This window comes from Tachypleus tridentatus, chromosome 11 (assembly GCF_004210375.1).
Source record: "Tachypleus tridentatus isolate NWPU-2018 chromosome 11, ASM421037v1, whole genome shotgun sequence".
Classification (NCBI taxonomy): Eukaryota; Metazoa; Arthropoda; class Merostomata; order Xiphosura; family Limulidae; genus Tachypleus; species Tachypleus tridentatus.
This window is the reverse complement of record NC_134835.1, coordinates 66,659,112-66,673,468: the sequence shown is the minus strand read 5'-3', so window position 1 is coordinate 66,673,468 and position 14,357 is coordinate 66,659,112. Positions and strand designations below refer to the sequence as shown.

Genomic DNA, 14,357 nt, shown 5'->3' with positions numbered 1-14,357 from the left:
AACAGTTTCAGTTCTTCCATTTCTATCTTAAATGTTTATTTGTGGCTGAAATCTGATCAATAATAAATTAAGGTTTGATTTGACGAACGTGGAATAAAATGCACGAGAATACTAGAAATGTGAAGCTCACCTGTTAGAAAGCGTTATTGATTGAACGGAACATTAATTTAATATACATCAACCAGAAGTATATGAAACTTGAAGAAGAACTGTTTATAAACCTGAAAAGTGTGTAAAAACCTGTTTTGTATTACAGGTTATCAGATCAAAATCATTTAGAATAACCATTATGCTAACAAATAACACCTTAGTTAAGAATGCTGACCTGTTAATCCGGAACATGGCGCGTAAAGCATGGATATTACTCAGTGAAGGCGCTGTTTCTGCTAATTCTATAGCAGTTATTCCAATAGACCAAACGTCACATGCATAACTATAAGGTTCTTGAAGGCAGTCGCATGATATCACCTACAAAATACACGGAGTTTGTTAGAGCTGTTAAATAAATTACATCAAGTTTACCTTATACACTTCGTCAAAACCAAGTTTAAACAACAAATATTAATTAGATGTGAAACATAAGTATTTAGACTTCAGATGGCAGTAAGATACAAATGTACATATTTTTAATAGACCTCAGGGCAATTACAAAGGGATGGAGTATTTCACGGTTGTAAATTGGTGTAATATCTACGAATTTGGAATATCCAGAATATCCAGAGATGAAAGGGCCAAAATATCCACTAAACTGAAGATATTGCAACCATAATTTAGATACATTTTAAAGAGACATTAAGATATTTCAATAATAAAAATTATTCTGCGTCTCAGGGAGAAACATCATTAGAAAACAAAAAAACTTGCAATTTTTAGAGAGGAAAAACAGTGGAAGGAAGTATTTCTTTCGATGTAAAGTATGAATTAGAGTAACAAAGCTTCCACTGTTGGTTAAATTTGCTTGTTACTAATATTGTCCTTTCTGTAAATTCATAAATGGTCTCATGAGATCATTCTTTTTCCTCGTAAAAACAAGTCTACATATTAAAGTATTTGTGCACAACTATAGAATTTCTCAATATGTAGTTTTAAAATCTGGCCCACTCTTGCTCAATAGTGAGCTTTATAACTTATAACCCTAAAATCTGAGGTTCAATACCCCGTGGTGGACACAGCGCAGATAGCGCCTTGAATAGTTTCGGCCTTATCAACGATCAACGAATCTTTACAATATTATAAGTTGTTTTACTTATGTATTTATGAAATCCTACCTCGGGAGCCATCCAATAGGGGGAGCCCACAGAAGACTGTGCTTTGCCGTTCGTGTTTTTTACCGAAGCAGAGAGACCTGAAAATATGCAATATATATATATACGTGCATCAAGCTTGATCATAAATACCTCCTTTCAAAAATATCAATTCATTTATAAAAAAGTTGGGGTAATTGTAATTTGACACTATATTCGTTAAGCGGATTCTGTGGTGTTATTATGATAATATAAAGCATGAATAGCATCCATACAATACAAAACTTATATCGAGCAGAAATGTGATTCATGATAAATAACAAGTTTTGTTTTCACGAACAGATAAGGTTTCAGAAACTTGTTATGTTAAATTAAAGAGTTCAGAGAAAATTAGTTGATACAGTTTAAGTATCTCTACTTCTCTAGAAACTTATCATTCTCTTAATCCTCATAAAGTTAAGCACGTTTATCTTCAACTTAAAAACAACAACAAAAATCAGGTGAAACATTCCTGTACTTAATTACGGCGAATTACTTGTTAATAAAACCGTAAATTAGCATATAGGTCCTTTAACTAATGAATATATATATATTCTAATAACAATGCTCATTTTAATTAGAGGTTCTTTCCCTGAACCAAAATTTATCAAATTTCCATTTGATTAATTCGTGTTTCATTTTGAATAGTTTTGACATACTATGATCCTTTAATGGCAAATATTATGAAGAAGCTATTCATTTAAACTACAAAAAATTACGTGAAAATAATTTTATTGAGTAGTAAGTTGTAAATATAAATTTTGCATGGAGATGCTAATTCTTTAGATTATAAATAAAACTTACCAAAATCAATTAATTTGACATATCCCTCCTTAGAAAACATTACGTTGGCAGCACGAATATCTCTGTGGATAATGCTGTTTTCATGTAAGTACTGCACAGCCTGAAAACAACAAACTTCTATAACCAATCACATGTCCACTTACAAACCTCAATAACCAATCATTGGCCAGTTATAAACTTTTATAACCAACCACACATCCATTAACAAAATTTCATCATAAAATAGTTACGGTACTTTTACCATTAAAAGTTATTTATAGCTTACTTGTACAACATTTTTCATACAATATAAATGATTAAATGGTAGGTGGCACAGCAATCGGGAAGGTCGTGGATCTAATTTGACTAACGAATATATCTGAGTTCCAATAGTTAAATGAACATATAAGTATCATGTATAATAAATAACATTCTCCCGTGAAGTGTCGTGTGAGAAGATAAAGTCTAATAAGGATGAAAGTATTGCAATAAGTCAATTTCAGATATATTTTTCATCAGAATAGTGTACGTATCTTGTACGATCTTTGTCTACAAAATTTTATGAAAACGAAACGACGTTTCATTTGAAAGAAAGCAGTTTATTTGCAGTTGAATTTTTTACAGTAATTATTACAATTTCGTTATGTTACATACCTATGAATTCAAATTCGTTTTAAACGTTCAAAAAATTGATATTAATATATAATGTATCTGTGAAACTGGGATTTTCTAGTAATTTAAATGAAATTATAACCTATACAACATATAATGAGTTATAATTTACTCGTATAATATATTTCAAGTGATTTAAATGAGTGTATGACTTACTCGCACAACATCCTTGATTATTAAAGCAATCAGGTCTTCTTTCAAGTGAATACCAACCCTTCTGTGTGTTGCAAGTAAGTCAGCTGCTGTCCCTTCTTCCAAGAACTGTGAGATAACATAAAATGATAAAACATTCAGCATAATGTTGGGAACGATCCAAGTTGGTTTTGTTACAGAAACTGTGACTAAAGTATGAAGATAGTCTATTTTTTCCAGAACTTTTACTGTTATGAAAATAACCAGATTCGTATAGATCTTAAAACACCCGTTATTTCTAAAATAAAACCGAATATGATTAATCCTTACTGTTAATCCACCTAAGTGAACGATGCATGTTACCCTGAATTATTTTATTGTTACAGTGTGCAAGAATAAGAAGGAACAGATATAATCATAACAAACGGTGAGAATTTCAGAGATATCGATATCATGTTGAAAAATACAATTTTCAAGATGGAATGGATAGAATTAAGTTTCTGAAGCAAATTTTCATTCCAACTTTCAAAGTCTGTCAGTACTTTAAAGATATTTTCAAATATTCAGTTACGAACACATTAAAATCTAGATGTAAAATATATTCCGATTATCAACATTAAAAGGTTCTTTTAAAATTTAGTATTATCTATATTCAAAACGTAGGTAATTCTCAGTGATGTCGAGAAAACCCACTTGTAGAGAAAAATGTATATGTAAAAGCGGCTTGTTTGGGTTGAGAAAAGTTTTTATGTAGAGGAACGAACAACGTTTCGACCTTCGGTCATCGTCAGGTTCACAATGAAATTCTATTTCTCTTTCATTCTAAAGAACAGATATCTCAGTGTTGAATTTTTAGTTGATACATCTTATTTCTGACATAAAGATTTAATTATTGAAACTGAAAAATTCAATAAAATAGATCTGAGAAAAGGTTAAAAGAAATCCAGTCATCAGTTCTCTCTGCTTTTTCTAAATATAAATATACGTAAAGAAACTTTATACCTCCATCCCCAGCCATACTTCATTGTCAGTTTCTCGTTCACCACGCTTGAAAAAAGCACCACGAAATTCGGGGAAAAAATCCACTCCACTTACAGCTTTATAAGTACGATATTCGGTTTCGATATCAAGTAGGTTTTCTGCAATGTGCCCTATAACCTTCAGCGCTACCTTCTTGTCTTACAGAAGCAATGAGAAAACAAGAGAAACAGGTAATGAACAGAAAGTTCAACGAAAGGAGGTCTAAAACACTAACTAGCTACAGTATTTTCGTGATAATTAAAACGATAACTACTTGTTACACGACTGATTGGAAAGTAAAGCAACTATATCGGATACAGATTCACGTGTTTTTCAAATGCCACACGTAGAGACTTGTGGGAAATTGACACGATAATCAGGTTCTTCATTAGTTTATTTCTTTCCTCATCATTACTAATATTTTATAATAATTTACTTATATTTTTAAACATGTACTTTAAATGAAAATTTACATATTGTTAAGATATTCTGTTTATAATAAAAACACTCGTTGAAATTAGTCTACTAGATTAATATATTTGGGTCAAACTATAAAATTTATTAAATGTGTATCTGTAAAATAATTTAGTAATGAGTTAATAATAGTGCAAGCTAAATTAATGTAAGGGCTATGAAACTTCATAGTTACAAATGAAAATAATAACGAACTGAATCGGAGAATGAATAACTTAGAACAAAGTTCATGAATTCAAAAATACCACGGTAGTATAAAAACTAAGTTGTGGAAAGACAGGTTCGTTTTCCTGTTCATTACATTGCAAATACTATAAAACTGATTTTCAGGCGTTTTTTTTTTTTTTTTGTCAATTTCAACTTTAACGATACCTTATAGTAAACAGCCAGATCAGACACCCGTGAGGTTCAAGTAAAGACATCTCTAATTTAGAACTACCAACTACAGGAAAGATAAACAGCAAGCAAAACCCTCCGTTTACATTGTTGCTCTTTATCTGATAACAAAATTGATTATCACAGTGACAATGCATCCATACGGAGTGTTCTCAGTGAAATAATACAGCTCTAACTTTGGATCCCTCCATACGCAACTTGACACAACTAGCATATACACGTGTTTTTGTTGTTATTGACTGCCATTAGTCTCGTAATTAATAATCTATAATTTCAATCGAACAAAGCTAAAAGTTAATGCTTAGTTATTAGTCTTATCACATATTTATACTTATTGAATAGTTTTTATGATGCTTTTTGAAGACAGAACGAACGTGGTAAAAATAATGACGAAAGAAACCATCATATGCAAGCAAAGAACTTAGTACATCAACTGTATACAGAAAGATGTATATTAAGCAACAGCCAAACTGCATGGGATTAAATGAAACTTAATCTGTAGTACTGGCTCAGAAAAATGAAGAAAGCAACTTATGCTTTATTACATACAATGCTTTAAGCAGCTTTCACTCCTATTCATCTTAACTGGTTTGTATTTTTAAAATGTAAAGCTTAAACCCAGGTCCTTTCGCTTTGACCAATAGATGAATGTTCTATTTTATAGAAGGGTAAAAAACAATAATATGTACTAAAGAATGTAACTATTAATTGTCTTAGAACTATTTTAGCATCTAATTTTTCGAGGTATTTTGCCTGAATGAAATTTTTACGAAGCATAAATAATCAAAATATATGTACGAAAGGCTCGTACAAAAGCACACGTTTTTTCTCTTTGCCTTGTATATACTATCTGAAACAGAGCACCATAGCTTCAAGTAGTAAAATTATAAGCAGCGATAATTCACAAAATTTCTTTTTTTCTGTAATACTGAAAAGAAAAAAACAACACCAACAACGACTTCTTACTTGTTTGCTTATCGATTGCAGAGTATACGGTAGAATAAGTTCCTGTTCCAACGAGTTCTTGTACTTCAAACCGATCACCTGGATCAGGCAGAGTCTTAAATGGTATGTGTTCACTGATAGACTTATACTCCATGACAAGTTTCACAAATTAAGAAATTAAACAGAGCTACACGTATATATATATGCACTTTAGCAATATGTTTTACTGACATACACCTGTATAACACAGAAACAAGTGGGATCACAAATTTAAGAATAACTGGAGGTAACAGACTTTAGCTGTCTGTTTTAATATATACCTGAGTAACACAACAAATTTAGGACTTCATGATACGATTTTTTTTCGTAAAAAGAGCGACCACAGATATTAGAAAGCGGAAGTGAAAATTTCGTTCCAGAATATTTTTCAGGGTACGGTTACAAACAGCTTCTACCGCCTTAACTAGATGATGCCACGCACGTGTAATTTTTTTCAACCAATAGTAAATTGATTACGAACGCCAAAAAGAAATCTCGTTATGATTTCGAAATCCCATACGCTGTCAACGATCATAAAAGAAAGGTATTTGATTCCTGTGTTAGTCTAATAATTTTTCTTATTTGGCTTCCTCGTAAGACAGTTGGTGAGCTTGTGTTTTAGTCTCGTGACCATGTGGTCAACTCATCTGATGGCCATTACAAACTTGGAGATGAACGGTCATTATAGGGTTTCGGAATCCCTTGTAATTACTTTGTACAGGTATTTTAAGCACCACATTTCAGTCTATCTTGTATTATGTGAAACGTTTCACCATAGTTTGCTGCTTACGAGATTAACTTTCATTAGAAAATATCATCCGCTGCTTAACCTCAAAACCAACCTTCGCTAATAGAATTGCACGCGTTTTTAAATGAAATTTCAAGACGAAGGAAAAAAAAAACATGATTCACTCGACTGGTACTTTTACAAGACAGGCGTTGTGGTTTGTTTGTTATTTGACATAAAATAATATTTCATTGCAGTTATACCATACTTTTAAAAGTTTGTTAGTATTTTGTTTTTATTGCCAGGATTTTAAGGGGAATGTAACATAAAATCAATGACTAATAAGTGTTTTTCCAAAGTAAATCATATATACTAACATTTATTAAGTGAACATAGCAAGATATTTTAACTAAAACCATTACGAAAACTACTTTGTTATTTTAGAAGGGTAATATCCCATGTTCTCTACTTCTGCGTGTTGGTTGTTCTTGTTATGGAGCTCTTGATTGCGAAGCTGGCGAACGAGACTCGAATACGTGCAATGCCACAAAATATTCCCACACTGTAATCTGTTGGTGTGTTCTAAGAATAACATACAAAGTCCTTAGTGTGGATGATGATTGGCAACCTTCCCACTGGTCAGCACTCTAAAACTGAATGTGGTGGTCAACAGCCTTAATAGCTTTCTCATAAATACGAATCCTATTATATTTGTTCTTCTAAGTACTATTTTTGTATATGACATTACTAATAGCTGTTAGAAAGCAACACATTTTTTCCTGAGAAACTTACTGCCTCCAAAGATTTAGCGAGTTAAAATCAATAGGAAACTGGTGTGTTAATTGCGGTAAATCGAAAATTACAACTTTCTGAAACTGTTAACAATGTGTATAGTATTTTTAGTTCTATGTGCCAAGGAAATGTCTCCAGAGACAATAGAAAATAAACTGTGTTATAAATTTTCAAATAAGTCGTATTACACTTGATCAAACGTTTAAAGGATAGGCAGAATTTATGATATTTTAGTTATGGCAAGACAACAGTATTCTAAAAAAATGTTAATCACCCCTTCCCTTCTCTTCACGATTGGCTATTCCACACATGCTCATAAATAAACATTCTGTATGGGTTGTTGTATATGTACATCTTTACAATTCATGCATTTTACTTTAGTGTGGAGAATAGCATAACAAACATTGATGTTAGAAATATATGTAGGTTCATGTAATTAATTGAACACAAAAATACGATACCCTAAAATCCGAGTGTTTTCGAGAGGAAGATCTTCCTTCTTCAGAAGTAAACTAGAAATACGGTGCTCATATTACATATTTAAAACCAAATTGCTGATAAGACTCTGACATGTTCTCAGAAGTACTCTTCTAAAAGACCTCTTTACAGGGTATTTTAGTGTCTGTAGTCACTTGTTGAGATGGAAAACGTACCCTTACAGAATCCTACACAAACTTGATAGGATTGAAGTCCAATAATTGTGTATATTTCAAAGAATGCGTCGGCAATTTTAAAATGGTGGAAGAGGTCGTTATCATCATTAGTCTGACACAAGGTATAAAAATGAACATAGGATGTGGCCTCCATAGTCTGTGAAATCAATAGTGGTGTTCTACAGGATGTAAAGGGTGTCACATCTACCAATGATTATTCCTGCTCAGAGCATGCTTCCATCACTTCATAAACATCACTTTGCTGTAAAAAAAAAAAAAGTTGAACTTAGTTCCAATTTATTACTAAATGAGTATTCGCCCGCTATCCGGTTTCATGGTGAAGCGTAACTCACCTGTAAAAAGCATATTACTTCATATTTATTAGTTCACTGGACACATTCTTAATACCATTGTAGGCGAGCCCTTGTTTTGTAATTTGCTTTTCGCTGGTCATTTATCATACCGTCTGGAATTTGTAAAATTTCTTCTTTAGTATCTTAATTGGCAGGTATCCATTCTCGGCTGCAGACATCAAATTAAGTTTCGGTGCTGATTCCTTTTGACTGCATCGAGTCAAAATTAACATCAAACTATTATTGTTCACCATTATTATGACTGATGACCTGTTTTGTCTCGTCTTATTTCTATGTCTGGTCTGAAAACTCTATGACTGATTTGGGTGTAGTTTCACATTCTTCTAAGAACACTTAAAAACAGCCTTCTGTGATTGGTTAGTTTCCATTGGTCTGATTGCTATACAAATGAACAAAACATTCAGATGTCTTCTTCAATATTTAACCAGGATTCATGGATGATTTAGAATACTTTAAACACTGTGAAACAAGATTGTGTAAAACCAATTTAAAACCAAAGACTGAATAGCCAATACCTACTTTCAGATCACGTAATTGATAATCATCTTGTGATCTGTACTACAAAGAGCAGAAAAGGTGATTGATATTGTGTTACAAATTACGATTTGTCTTTATTGTTTTACATAATGAATCAGGATACATGTGACTGTATCCATCATAATTAATCGGCAAAAATAGTGTAAGCTGTAATGTGTTTGTAGTGGAATATTTAACTTACACCCTGTTTGCAGTGTGGCCTAACAGAATGTTTACTGTTGAATTTATTACGCTTTCAGAAAATCGTGAGTTCTGATTTTTTCGTCTTAAAAAGTTGATTAAAATGGAAAATATTATACTCAAAATGTTCCTTAATTACCACAACAACCTTAAATAACTTCATATATTTTGGAGACATCGTTATCACGAAGGTTATTCTCAAAGTAACGCAAATCAACTGCGTTGAATAAGACATGGTTTAGCCACCGCTTATAAAAAGTTATTACTGAGAGTGCCATCACTACGTGGGTACTTATTATTTGATAAAATCATATCTACTATTCTATACACACGAAGTTTGATGTAAAACTGAATAATTTACAAGAAACACTGGATAAGGTATTTTTATAAATATCTTTGGCATGGTAAAGTGATATCAGATTATTGGTTTTTGGTATTTTAAACCAGAAGAGTTCTTATAAGATAATTAGCCAATTCAGAGATTTCTAAGTTCGGACTTATGTTTACGCTGAATATGTTTTACGCTGAAATAAAAATTTGTTCTGTGGGTTCGTCATCATTCATGTCATACTTCAAACATCTTCACAATATTCAAGAAACTTTTCACATATGAAGCATAGCAATGACGCCCTTATTTCATAGGTCACTTTAGATAGTTAATGTATTGCCAAACCTACGTTTTTTTCGTAAAGTGCTCTGTTAAATATAAGAGAATGCGTAAATAATTAAATCTATAAAACATCTTAGGACAACATAACTGGAATGTGTATTTATATATATATATGGGCATATGGTATAACAAATATACCAAATTCTTCTTAAGCATTGAAAATTCTAGATGCTACGGTATAAATAAATGTTTTTGACAAATACCAAAATCTCCTATGGAATAATGCGCTTGTTAAATTAATAGAAGAAAAGGCAACTAAACTAAAGCTAAAATTATATCAATAACTCGAATTTTACCCGCTAGACCTGAAAGACTAGTACAAGGGTAAGAAATGTTGGAAAAAAATTACCATGAATCTGGGTATCAGTTAAAAACAGTATCATTCACCCTTATTCTACTTCATTACCAAATTGTTTTTATAAATTGTGATGATTTCGAGAGATTAATTTTTATCGGAGCTTCAACTGTATACTAAAATAAATTATCGTTACATATTAACCTGATATTAAATCTTCTTTAAAATAATAGAACTTGAGTTTTGTGTGAATTATTCTCCTAGAAACAGTTGAAACATATGGTTGTGAAATAAATGAAAATATATGCTTGGAGCAATAGGATAGGTTTAAGTTGGTTGGATTACAGGTATGAAATTAAAAAATTTGGAAGTCTAGTCGGCCTTTCTTCCTCTTTTCCATTTTCTATAGCATTTAATAAAAACAAATCCTTGAGATTATTTTATCAGTACTGTTTGTTAATTGACCAGTGAGTTTTATTACCTGGATGTTGTTTGAAAGAAATATTTAGCAGTTAAATAATTGCAGAAATGATTTAAACTTTGGCTCTCTTCATCAGTGAATGAGGCATCTTATCAAAAAGGCTGTAGTTTATTTTTATATACATGAAACTAACTAACCAGAATGTGGTTCTATCAGTATACTAAGCACATGACATGTTCCTATTGTACCAAGTATTCAATATTACATCTGTTCCGATATTACGTGTGCTTACAATATAATGTATACTAGCCAAATATGTTTTACCATTCTAAGTATTTTAATTACCCATTTATAGTATTGCAACACTTACAGGTTACATTGTTGTTCGTCTTAAGATACTTAAGATTTTCAGTCACACTTTCCACAGTCAAAATTCAAACTTTAACTGATTTTTTTTACAAGTATCAGGTAGTTAGATACGCTAATAACAGAATATTCGACCCTAACATTTGTATAGCAATCTGTGTGAGAAAACTTCAGTGAGTTTACTTGCGTGTGATAAATAGTGAAGTTTGACAAGTTTAATACAATGAATCCAATCTTTATTATAAGCAAACGACACAAAAATAAAGTGTGCGCACTTGCAGTTACAAAACGACAGTAGCTTCAACTAGACTGTGATTAGGTCTGCAACTTTCTTTTGATTTCCAAACTGAATGAACTTGTGGATCTTCAGGTAGAACTAAGGTAACAAAACGTGCTTCAGTTGTAGAGGTAAACTCAGTTTCTTTGTCCAATCACCAGCGTCACCTCATGATCCTTGTTCTCTCACAGCATTGGTTAGCTGTGACACACAGACATTGCTAGTCTGATCAGAAAAGTCATTACAGCAGGTAATTCTTTCAACACAGGTACTACATGTTGCTGCAGTATCCCTTAGGTAGAATAAACATTATCTACTATAGAAGTATACTTGTGATATGCATACATATCGGACATTTTACACTTGCTTAAATTATATAAACGCTTTAAGTTAATTTCTTTACTAAATTTGGACTTGGATTTCACATAGCCATTTAACTTTTCTTAATCTCAACTTCAAGTTGTTTTCCTTTAGATTTTGCTTGTTTGTTGTGTTTTGTTTTGTTTTCATTTATAGGATATAAGAACACGCACTAGTAAGGGCAGTTCCTGTCCTTAAAGCCGTGCTTGTCCAAATTACTAAAGTAAACATAGAACAACTGCCCAGTTGTATCATATATTGTTTTATAAATTGTATCTGATTAATCATTTGTTATTTTGTATGCGCCTCCCCGCTAGTTTTGCGGTAAGTCTACGGATTTACAACGCTAAAATGAGGGGTTTGATTCCCCTCGATGGGCTCAGCAGATAGCTCGATGTGGCTTTGCTATAAGAAAAACAAACGCATAAACAAGTATTTTGTATTATACGAAAATGTATTATAATATTCTAAGTTATTATACTATTGAATGTATTCTCATGATGTATGACATTCCGCTGATCATTAATGATGCTGTCAGTATTCAAATGTTCGTTTAATGTGTAGCTGATGACATTAAGATATTTCTCCAACTTATTCTGTCTGTGAATGCAATATTTTGTAGCTGTACGAGAATTCTATTAACAGATGTTAATGTATATGATAACAGGATGTCTTTAAATCTTACTAACTCGAAAATTACGCAATGTTCTCTTAATAGTACTTCTTTACTATTTGACTCTCACACAAATAATTATTTTGTCTAGACCGATGAATTCTATATGATACAAACTGGAGATATAGTCGTCACTCATGAGCTGTACCAGTCGTGTGCTATTTCGTTGGAGGTGCATGTGCTAGGAAAATGCCATATAACTATTACGTATTTAGGTGATCAAATATTTTTAAAAAACGGTAGATATGTCGGTTTCTTTCGACATATATGTAATTGTTGTTATTTGTTCACTTAATTTTAAGTATTTTAAGATTAAATTAACTGTAAGTATTGTATATATTAATAAATTATTAGAAGCTCAAGTATTGCCATAATACTTCAAAGTAATGACTGTATTATGATGATGTAGGCCTAGTTCTACAAGAAGACCTGACTATTTAGCTTATAAATTGCAGAACTGTTGACACTGGTGTGGTAGTGTCTGTTAAAATCGATATCCCAATAAGTGTGAGATAAAATGCCCAACAATGACTGCAGAGTTAGCCATGGAATTTATGAGTGTTATTGCGAGATTATGCGACTGGCTTTCTCCCTATATAAGTTAAATAATAAGTCACGTCTTGTTTTGTATAAACAAACAAGATCTTTATTCTAACAATAAACAGAAAGATTAGAACCAGCATGCAGTCTCTCACTGACAGTAAACAGTAATTTTCCTCTCTAACGGTTGTTCAGTCTTCTCGCTTCCTTCTTAAGATTAAATGCTGCAACACCAAACAAGACAACGTCGAGTGAAGAAAAAAAAACACGTCCTTCCTGTAGATCATCTAGAATAAAAACTTTACTGAGAGAGCTCCTCTGGATTCAGAGTGTTAACTTACTTTCTTGGCCTGGTGGACGACATCACTTTGTGATCTTTTCTCCCAGACACCATTGGTTGTCTTCCAGTTTTGTATTCTAAAATAAACTCTTTGTTAACCTGAAGATAGCCTAAGAAGGTCGAAACGCTTAATTAAAGTTTTAATACCTGTATCAGTCCTCTTTAGAATACATTTTTGCTTCAAGTGGATTTCCCGTCATCATGAGTGTCTTCCAGTTTCATTTGTTATTAAAATCGACCAGCAAAGGCTATTCTAGTTTCAACTCGTTTCATCCATATGCAACGTGAATAGAATATGTCTCCTACAGTGAAGTGACCAGCACAGTATAATGCTGGCAACTATTGTCCATGTGTTGCTGACATTAAATGTATAAAACGAATAACAAATAATTTGAAAAAATTATATGTTACTAGAAAATGCAGGAATCCCATAATATGGGATTACATATCACAGTCCTTCCCCTTTCTCAGACCTGTCTTCAGAAAACCGACAATTAAATTTAACTTTTAAAACAATCATCCTTTAAATTTGCAACATAATTACTTTCATCTTATTCCTAAAATATTTGCACATCACAAAGACAACACAAAAGCTTTTAAAAATAAATTATATCAGTACATGACACAAGACGACTCTTTAAAAATGGATTACAATTAATACAGACATAAACATTTAACAAAAGAAGAATTTAAGTGGGAATAAAAATGAAGATTAATGTTCTTACATAGTATTAACTTCTACTGTGAGAAGTTTTTTTAACCATAATTCAGGAAACAAAATTTGAGGTAACTGATAATTACGACCCAAGCTCTAAAGTAAATGAAAAAGCAAGTTTTAAACTTTAAAATCTCGGTACTAAAATATCATATCACATGACATAGTATTACGTTTAAACAAGAAAATAAAACATAAATTACCTTTTGATAACCAATTAACAGTGTCATCACACACTTACAGTCGCAAAAAATAGTTACTAAAATCACATACCTAACCAACTTTAGGAATGAACAATCTGCCAGAAAGGTAAACTAAAAAGAAACTGAGGTCCTTAAAAGCCAAAATTCAAAATGTTAAAATAAAACTTTAAAGTTTGTACATGAAGAGAAATAAAAAATTATTTCATAACTTAAAACAAAAGATGAAAGAAAAAATAAAATAAAAGCACTGAGAATACAATTTTAAATACAACATTAAAAACACAATGAAAATAGGAAACAGAGAATTAATTCTTTTACAAAACTAGAAAGAAAGGGTGACAAAATCAAACCTATAAATTGGTCATTCTTAGCTGATACACATACTTATTAGTATATACAACAAAAGGGAGTGATTCTATTTTATTTAAGTGTAGATGTACATATCAAACAAAGGAAAACATACTAAAACTTTAAATCCCTGCCTTTTCAT

The 14,357-nt window shown here is 31.7% G+C and overlaps 1 protein-coding gene across 1 annotated transcript in view; it reads right to left on the bottom strand.

Moving 5' to 3' along the window:
- Window positions 1-6,180, bottom strand: part of LOC143232356 (neither inactivation nor afterpotential protein C-like) — a 37,456-nt gene extending 31,276 nt beyond the window's left edge. Inside the window, exons 1-6 of the mRNA XM_076467680.1 lie at window positions 5,727-6,180; window positions 3,873-4,048; window positions 2,895-2,999; window positions 2,088-2,187; window positions 1,269-1,345; window positions 326-468 (exon numbers count right to left, since the gene is read on the bottom strand). Of these exons, the coding sequence (XP_076323795.1) occupies window positions 326-468; window positions 1,269-1,345; window positions 2,088-2,187; window positions 2,895-2,999; window positions 3,873-4,048; window positions 5,727-5,859 (734 nt within the window). The 5' untranslated portion in view covers window positions 5,860-6,180. The remainder of the gene's footprint in view (window positions 1-325; window positions 469-1,268; window positions 1,346-2,087; window positions 2,188-2,894; window positions 3,000-3,872; window positions 4,049-5,726) is intronic.
- Window positions 6,181-14,357: the final 8,177 nt, after the last annotated feature.